Source organism: Pundamilia nyererei, unplaced genomic scaffold, assembly GCF_000239375.1.
Source record: "Pundamilia nyererei isolate P.nyererei 1_Seehausen unplaced genomic scaffold, PunNye1.0 scaffold00322, whole genome shotgun sequence".
Lineage (NCBI taxonomy): Eukaryota > Metazoa > Chordata > Actinopteri > Cichliformes > Cichlidae > Pundamilia > Pundamilia nyererei.
Genome location: NW_005187723.1, coordinates 106,451 through 114,966, shown reverse-complemented (window position 1 = coordinate 114,966; position 8,516 = coordinate 106,451). Strand labels below are relative to the sequence as shown.

The window sequence follows — 8,516 nt, the reverse complement described above, 5'->3', positions numbered from 1 at the left end:
GATACCGGTACCCATCCCTACTTATTACACTTTTGCAATGGTATACATTTTGAAGCAATTACACTGGGATGGTCGACCTTTCTCTTTTCCACTTAAATAAGTATAGATAGTTAATTGTTCTGGGAACTCTGAAGAATGAGAGTAGCACAGGAAATATCAGTAATCTGTACTGCAATTTAACCATAAAAAGGCTCATTAATTTTGATTATGTAAACATAACTTGTCTGTTTGTTTTATGAAATATAAAACGCTAAGGACAAGTGGACCAGGAAATCAGGAAGTTGCTTAAAAAGTAAAAGGGAGATTATTTAAATTACAAACTGTACCATTATATTATCTTCATACTATATTTATAGGACAGCCAATGAAGACTACTTGATTATGCTTGAAACCAACAAATTCAGGGCATACTATGTCCCACATTTGGTTAAAGAAAGTGAGGAATATCCTGAGATCTTTTGACTTTAAAAAGCTCACTATAAAGAAGTGTATTGCATCTGATCGTGTTATAAAAGTTTTCTGTCTTGCAAATGTCAGTACTAAAGCACTGAGTACATCCATACTGAACGAATAACTGACCTGAGAAGACCTAGTAGTCCTATATCTGTTCTGAAGCACAAAGATTTTAAGGATAGGAAACATCTTCATAAATGCACCTGAGATTATGTTGATTCCAAGAAATGGAATCCTTATCACTTACTTTTACACACAAGAAATCAACATTTATAAAACCACTGTAAAGTGTTTTGTTTCAGTCAGACTTTTTCCAGTGAGTCCATGAAGATGTCAGAATCTTTTCTTTGACAGCTGATTTTCTTCTTTCAGCTTCTTTTGAGCTTCTCATCTGTGAGAGCTGTGATTCTTGACTGGCTGGTTCTTTATTTTCGTCTGATGTTGGAGAACCCATTGTTATGTAATTGTGGATGACCACCACATTTTACCTACAACAGGATAATTTAACTAGTCTGTGACTGACCAGAAGAGTCATGACATAATAACCCCAACGTTAAAAAAAGAATAGAAGTTTGAATAATGACATACATCCCTTTGTTTCATCAGTTGACTTGAAACATTTAAAGTTGTCCAGCCTCACCACACTTTGTCCTGTCTGCAGGCGCTGCACTACATGCTGCTGGTGTCAGAAGTGGAGGAGACGGAGATCTTTAAGATCTGTTTGGAATACTGGAACCACCTGGCAGCTGAACTCTACAGAGAGAGTCCCTTCTCCACTTCCAGCACTCCACTGCTCTCTGATGTCCCACCACGCAGACACCTTTACCTACCTGTGCTCTCCCAGGTTGGGCTGCTATTACGCACGCACACACAGAGATTGTATCCTCAAAATGTCAATGGATTAAGAGGTCACACTCTTGTCCCAAATGCAACTTATGATTATATTGAACAGCATTACAATCATATTGTTATGATTATTTATTGGTCATGTTTTTTTTGTTTTTTTTTTAATGGCATAAAATGCTTGCAAACATCTAAAACAAAATAATTGCATTTTTTACACTGTTCTTACAAAACGGATGTGTCTAACTGACTCTCTATATCCCTGTCTTCTTTCAGGTGCGTCTACTGATGGTGAGCCGTATGGCCAAACCAGAGGAAGTGCTCGTGGTGGAGAACGATCAGGGTGAAGTGGTCAGGGAGTTTATGAAGGACACAGATGCAATCAACCTTTACAAGAACATGAGAGAGACTCTTGGTAAGTTGTTAACGGTCCTTGTGACTAACTATAAAATATTATATTTATAATATTACTTATTTATATTTATAAAATATTTTAATTGTGCAGTTTTCAGGGGTTTTTCTCACTGTCAAGTTACGTCCTGTATGTACCAGGCTGTTATTCAACATTTAAGACCTTTCAGTTGTAATTTTATGCTTCAGTAATGTATGCTGCTCCTGTGGGGTCTCAAAGAGGATTAATTTTTTTTCTTTAAATTTATGAAAACCAAAAATGGGTTTATTAAAAGATCTGGCATCTTGTTATTAAAATGGTGTGGTCAGCAGCACTTACTGGTTATATTGGCACTTTGTATTAAGTAACTCTCTCTTTGTGCACAGTGTATCTGACTCATCTGGACTATGCTGATACTGAACGCATCATGACAGAGAAGCTTCACAACCAGGTGAATGGCACCGAGTGGTCGTGGAGAAACCTGAACATGCTGTGCTGGGCCATTGGTTCCATCAGCGGAGCGATGCATGAGGAGGATGAAAAGAGGTTCCTTGTGACTGTCATCAAGGTGAAACATACATTGTTGTAGCACATGTCATTAACACAGTATGGCATCAGTATGGCTGAAAAATATGTTTAGATTTTGTCAGTCTCTGTAACACCAAACAATATAAATTGATTAGGTGTGTTACAATCGCAGGACCTGCTTGGCTTGTGTGAGCAGAAAAGAGGCAAAGACAACAAGGCCATAATAGCATCAAACATCATGTATATCGTGGGTCAGTATCCTCGCTTCCTGCGAGCCCACTGGAAGTTCCTCAAGACGGTCGTCAACAAGCTGTTTGAGTTTATGCATGGTGAGATATTTTGTGCTGAATTTTTGTGTTTTTCTGATGCTTGGTGTTAGGAGAATGTTGAAACGATGCAAAGCATTGTTACACTAAATCTCACTGGCTGCTGTCAATGAATAAGGCTTATTGTGATTTTGTTCGGCTTATTCTCTTTTTCCTCGCACAGAGACACATGATGGCGTTCAGGACATGGCATGTGATACTTTCATCAAGATAGCCCAAAAGTGCCGCCGTCATTTTGTGCAGGTTCAGGTGGGAGAGGTGATGCCCTTTATAGATGAGATTCTGAACAACATCAACACCATCATTTGTGACCTGCAGCCTCAGCAGGTGAGCCCTGCCCAGTGTCTGGACTTATTCACGTGGTTTTGTTATAGTTCTGCTGTTAAATAGGTTTAAGTGCGTCTGTCAGACTTTCACGGGATGGAAATTGTGTTTTGCAGTAGAACTTTTCGTTTGCTAAGTTCCAAACCTACATGTTGACAAAGGTCTATGTTAGAATTAAGCCCAGTCCCATTCCTGCAGGTTCATACATTTTATGAGGCAGTGGGCTACATGATTGGAGCTCAGACAGACCAGGCTGTTCAAGAGCTTCTGATAGAGAAATACATGCTGCTGCCTAATCAGGTGTGGGACAGCATCATCCAGCAAGCCACTAAGGTGAGAAACCATGTAATGTGCCAGTGCTGTTACATTGTCAATAAGGCAGCCTGCAGCCCACTTCTGTTTTGTTAGTGTGTGCTTAATCTTTAACATGGACTTGTGCTACAGAATGTGGATATCCTGAAGGATGCAGAGACGGTGCGTCAGCTGGGCAGCATTCTCAAGACAAACGTCAGAGCCTGCAAAGCTGTTGGCCATCCTTTTGTTGTCCAGCTAGGACGCATCTACCTGGACATGCTCAACGTCTACAAATGTCTAAGTGAAAACATTTCCTCAGCCGTCCAAAGCAATGGTAAGTTTATGGGCTCTCCCTCAATTTATTAACCAGACTAATGTTTGAGCCTTATCAATAAAGTACTGTTAGACTGCTTACCACATAAAACCTACAGTAGTAAAGAAATGGGAATTCAAGCACACAGCATCACTGTTGTGACAATATAACCAGTAAATCACAGTAATAATTTTGACCAAAAAAATAATGTGCAAAAACTTACTGCCAAGTTTTTTTGATGAAACCCTTGAAAGTTTATTCATCCTCAGTATGTGCTCATTGGAGACGTCAGCCACTTAAACTTGTTGGTTTTTCTCGTTTGTACAGGTGAGATGGTGACTAAGCAGCCTCTGATTAGGAGTATGAGGACTGTAAAGAGAGAGACGCTAAAATTAATCTCTGGCTGGGTCAGTCGCTCCAATGACCCTCAGATGGTGAGCCTGGCCTTGTTTTGTTTCCTCTAGTCTGTTCTCTAATGAAACAGATTCAAATCTGTGTTTATGGAGACTTCTGTTTCGAGCAGTGATTCATATAAAACCCCTCCTGCATTTATTTAGCAATGAAGAAATAAATGCTGCAGGTAACAAACTGAAAATTGTAATAACTGCTTTGCATGTAAGCATGGGTTTCTTTTCCCCTCAGAAACAATGAAAAGCTTAAATTAGATTTTTTTTTTCCTGCTATAACCCTAAGTATGACCAAAGCATGTTCTTTCAAACCTTCACTGTCTCTGGAAAATGGGCACTATTATTATTTTGAAGCTAAAGTGCAAATTAATAATGTTAAAATTGTGTTAATGAAACGCTTAACTAAAATCTGTCATGGTTAAAGTCAAATGTCTGTAAATGTAGTAAATTATTGTAAAAGGAGTTGTCAGTTTTCACCTTCTAATTATATTTTTAAGGCTCCAGTAGTTAATGGTGTGTTATACTAAAGAGTTATTCAAAATCTTTTAATATCTGTCTTAAAGGAACGAGAGAACAGCTCTTTTACTCAGTGTGATTGTTTTTAATGTACTTTTAATTTGATCTGTTATTGTATATTTTACACATGTTTGTATGGGATATTGTATTTGTTTTAAATGTTATATACCTATGTGGTGTGTGACTTTTGTTGCCATGTTGCCAGGTCTTTCTTGGAAATGAGATGTTTAATCTCAATGAGATTTTTTACCTGGATAAATAAAGGATTAATAAAATATGAGGGTGTGAAACACCCATCATAATTGCTGCTCTTCCTTTGGTTCAGGTGGCAGAGAACTTTGTGCCTCCCCTGCTGGAAGCTGTGCTCATAGACTACCAGAGGAATGTTCCAGCTGCCCGGGAGCCTGAGGTCCTCAGCACCATGGCAACCATTGTGAACAAGTTGGGAGTCCATATCACCGGAGAAATTCCCATGATCTTTGACGCTGTCTTCGAGTGCACTCTGAACATGATAAACAAGGTTTAACTGAGTTGATTTAACTGTATCTGATAGAATAGAATAAAAATTTAAAGTTGAACAGTTTATAACCCTTCTTAACTCCCTGTTTTCCATTTATGCCTGTAGGACTTTGAAGAATTTCCAGAACACAGAACCCATTTCTTCTACCTCCTTCAGGCTGCCACCTCCCAGTGCTTCCCAGCCTTCCTATCTATTGCCCCAGCTCAGTTCAAACTGATCCTGGACTCCATCATCTGGGCTTTTAAGCATACGATGAGAAATGTGGCTGACACAGGTCTGAACTGAAAGCACTAACCCTGTTAGATTGTTCAGACAACACAGAGGGAGATGCTTTTTTTCTGCTTTTGATTCGATGTCATGTTGTTGAGATCGGGTATCCCTAATGTGATCAGCTCTGAGACTGATCATATGAGCCATAAGCTGTTCACAAGCTGTTCCTGTTTTGTTTTTTGTTTTTTTTGGTTTTTTTTGGGGGGGGGGGGGGTTAACAAGAGGCAGCCAATAGGTATAAAATGCTTAAAAGAGAGAGAATCTAAACTTTTTCAACAAATGAAGTGAGACTACGTATAAGATAAGTAAGGATGGGATAAAAATATTGAACAGCTGACGATATGATGCACAGTTAGTGTTTTTATTCTAGTGCAGTGCTGGAATAGAAATATGGAGCACAACAGTTCAAAATAAAAGTAATATACCACACAATACAATATCAAGTAATATGCAAAATTTGAAACTGACCTTACATGTATGTAGTGCAGATTCTTCTCAAATCTCTGCTGATCTAAATGATGTCGCATCCTCTTTTGCAGGCTTGCAGATCCTATATACTCTCCTGCAGAATGTTTCTGCAGAGGAAGCAGCAGCGCAGAGCTTCTACCAGACGTACTTCTGTGACATTCTGCAGCACATCTTTTCTGTGGTCACGGATACATCTCACACTGCAGGTAAAGAGATTATGAATGTATCATCACACAATTATAAAGGCTTCTCAGTTTGACCTTTATATAAATACAATAATGATGCAGCACTTCATTTTCAGTGTAGTCAGGAGCCAGTTTTTTTTATAAGACCAGCCAGTAACTAAATAACCAGCGTGTTGTTCTGCCCTTTCTCTAGGATTAACGATGCATGCCACCATCTTGGCGTATATGTTTAACCTGGTGGAAGAGGGGAAAGTTAGTGTTGCTCTGAGTGCTGCAAGCCCAGCCAACAATCAGGGACATGTCCAGGAGTACATCGCCAACCTGCTCAAGACAGCCTTCCCCCACCTCCAAGAGTAAGTCAGCTGAACCTTGCTTTGAACTCTGCTGCCCGTATTATTACTAGGACTCCCTCTACTCACCATCACACCTATCCTGAAGCAGCTTCACTGCTTCCCGGTTCAACTCCGTATTAATTTCAAAATGCTCCTCCACACATTTAAGGCTATTCATTCTCTCTCCCCCCACCATAACTCTCTGACATGGTACAGATCTCCATCCCATCCCGGTGCCTCAGATCCTCCTCTTCTCTTCTTCTTTCTGTTCCTTCATTTCATTGTATTACCGTGGGGGGCAGGACTTTTAGTTGCTTTGTTTTATTATTGTGTTCATTTCCTGTTTTTATGCTTGTCTTATTTGTTCTGTAAAGTGTCCTTGAGTGTTTTGAAAGGCACTTTTTTTCTTGAATATGAGGCCAAAAAATTAAACTGTTGCAGAATTACAACAGATGTTAATTTTGACCACAGTTTTACAAGTTGTACTTTCCAGACTTGAGGCTCATTGAATGTTTTATCTACAGTGCCCAGGTGAAGGTGTTTGTGACGGGTCTATTCAGCCTCAATCAGGATATCCCAGCCTTTAAGGAGCACCTAAGGGACTTCCTTGTGCAGATCAAGGTGAGAAAATGGCCAAAAAAACTTGTCAGCTAGAAATTGACTTTGCCAACACAAAAGTCAATGAGCAATGATTCTTAGCTTGGATCCTAAGTATGCCAACCTTTGTGCTCAAATTTACATGAGCATAAAGATATTATTCATCAATGAAAACACTGCAGACACCTGCTTCTTAGTAGAAGAATAGAATTTAAGAGTAGAAGAGTTGAATTTAAAAGCACTGGTGTTGAAACTGTGTGGTTTAAGGAGCACAACACACCCAAATGAATCCAAATTTCCAAACCGTCTGCTTGTGTGGTCTTGCAGGAGTTTGCTGGTGAGGACACGTCAGACCTCTTCCTGGAGGAGAGAGAGACAGCTCTGCGCCAAGCCCAGGAAGAAAAACACAAGCTCCAGATGTCTGTGCCCGGCATCCTCAACCCCCATGAGTTGCCAGAGGAGATGTGCGACTAAAGTGACCATAGCCCCTACGGACCAACTCTGAAGGGAGAAAGTTCAACAGGGAGCAAAGACATTTCCTGTTGTTTTCCTTCCAGGTGTGTGTGTTGAAGAGAATTGGAGGGGGGGACCCGGCACTCGGTTGTATGTCGACCAAATTCTGTCAATATGTAAATGAGAATCGCCCCTTATTACTACCCCCAATTCTGGCACAGATTCCTCCCTACCACCAGCTTCTTTTATATACATTGTTTATGTAACATGCCATCTTTTGTTACCTTCTTGCTGTCAAAGCTTTGTTTGGCCATGCATTCATTTAAACCTGCATGAAGTTGTAAGAAGTAATGGTTATTTTTTAACCTACTACATGCTTATTTCAACTTCCTTCCCACTTGTTAATATGTAATATATATATAATGTTGAAACACTTGCAATGGTTATGTGACAGATTGCTCCAGTTTCACAAGTGCCATGTGCACTGTGCAGAACGAATGTGATGTTCAAGGGGTCCATTTGTACTCCTTTGCTTCCTGTGTTTGTTGTTTTGGTTTTTGAGTGTGGTTGTTTTGTTTCTTTTCTTTTGTTTTGGCTTTCTGCTTTTGGATGAGTGCGTGCATATCATCCTGTTTGTAAAGCTGTCTTAGTACTCTGAAAATATAAAGTTGGCTATTTTTACAAAACATTCTGTATGATTCTCTTCTTTCTGTAAGCCTAACCTTAAGGACCTAAAATAGATAAGCTTCAGGTGCTACTGATAGGTCAGATGAGATGCAGTTTTTAAGTGAATAATCACTACACTTAAAAAGCCACTGTGGTGCCCCAGTCAGTTATTTGCAGCACACATATATGAAACATTGGAGATGTTGAACTAAATCAACTTGCACATTTATCCAAATATAGCACTTCTTTGATACTACAGGAGGAGTAATAACAAGTTTTGTTATACATTTTAAAATGGATAAATTATACTTGATTTCTGTGATATACCCTGCGCAAAAAATGACCACTTTTTAATTGAGTATAGCATCAAATTAACTAGATTCATTTTTTAATTTTTTTAATATTGATCTGGTCAGTTAGGTAGCAGAGGGGGTTAATGAGTTGCTTTCGTTGCAGGAGCAACACTGAGTCAACTCACGGGTGATCACACACACAAACTACACCCTTTTTGGCTCCTACCTCAAAGCACACTGTGTTCTGTTGATCTTATGAGCTGCACAATAATGTTTAATATTTAGTATTTACTGTCATATTCCCATATATCATTGGGATGTTGTTTATTCTATTACT

The 8,516-nt window shown here is 39.3% G+C and overlaps 1 protein-coding gene across 1 annotated transcript in view; it reads left to right on the top strand.

Annotated features, from left to right (window-relative positions):
* Positions 1-7,900, top strand: part of xpo1a (exportin 1 (CRM1 homolog, yeast) a) — a 17,403-nt gene extending 9,503 nt beyond the window's left edge. The window contains exons 12-25 of the mRNA XM_005751658.1: positions 1,115-1,297; positions 1,573-1,711; positions 2,074-2,255; positions 2,388-2,544; positions 2,705-2,868; positions 3,064-3,198; positions 3,310-3,493; positions 3,800-3,906; positions 4,721-4,915; positions 5,021-5,189; positions 5,725-5,859; positions 6,032-6,191; positions 6,695-6,791; positions 7,095-7,900. Coding sequence (XP_005751715.1) covers positions 1,115-1,297; positions 1,573-1,711; positions 2,074-2,255; positions 2,388-2,544; positions 2,705-2,868; positions 3,064-3,198; positions 3,310-3,493; positions 3,800-3,906; positions 4,721-4,915; positions 5,021-5,189; positions 5,725-5,859; positions 6,032-6,191; positions 6,695-6,791; positions 7,095-7,241 — 2,154 coding nt within the window. The 3' untranslated portion in view covers positions 7,242-7,900. The remainder of the gene's footprint in view (positions 1-1,114; positions 1,298-1,572; positions 1,712-2,073; positions 2,256-2,387; positions 2,545-2,704; positions 2,869-3,063; positions 3,199-3,309; positions 3,494-3,799; positions 3,907-4,720; positions 4,916-5,020; positions 5,190-5,724; positions 5,860-6,031; positions 6,192-6,694; positions 6,792-7,094) is intronic.
* Positions 7,901-8,516: the final 616 nt, after the last annotated feature.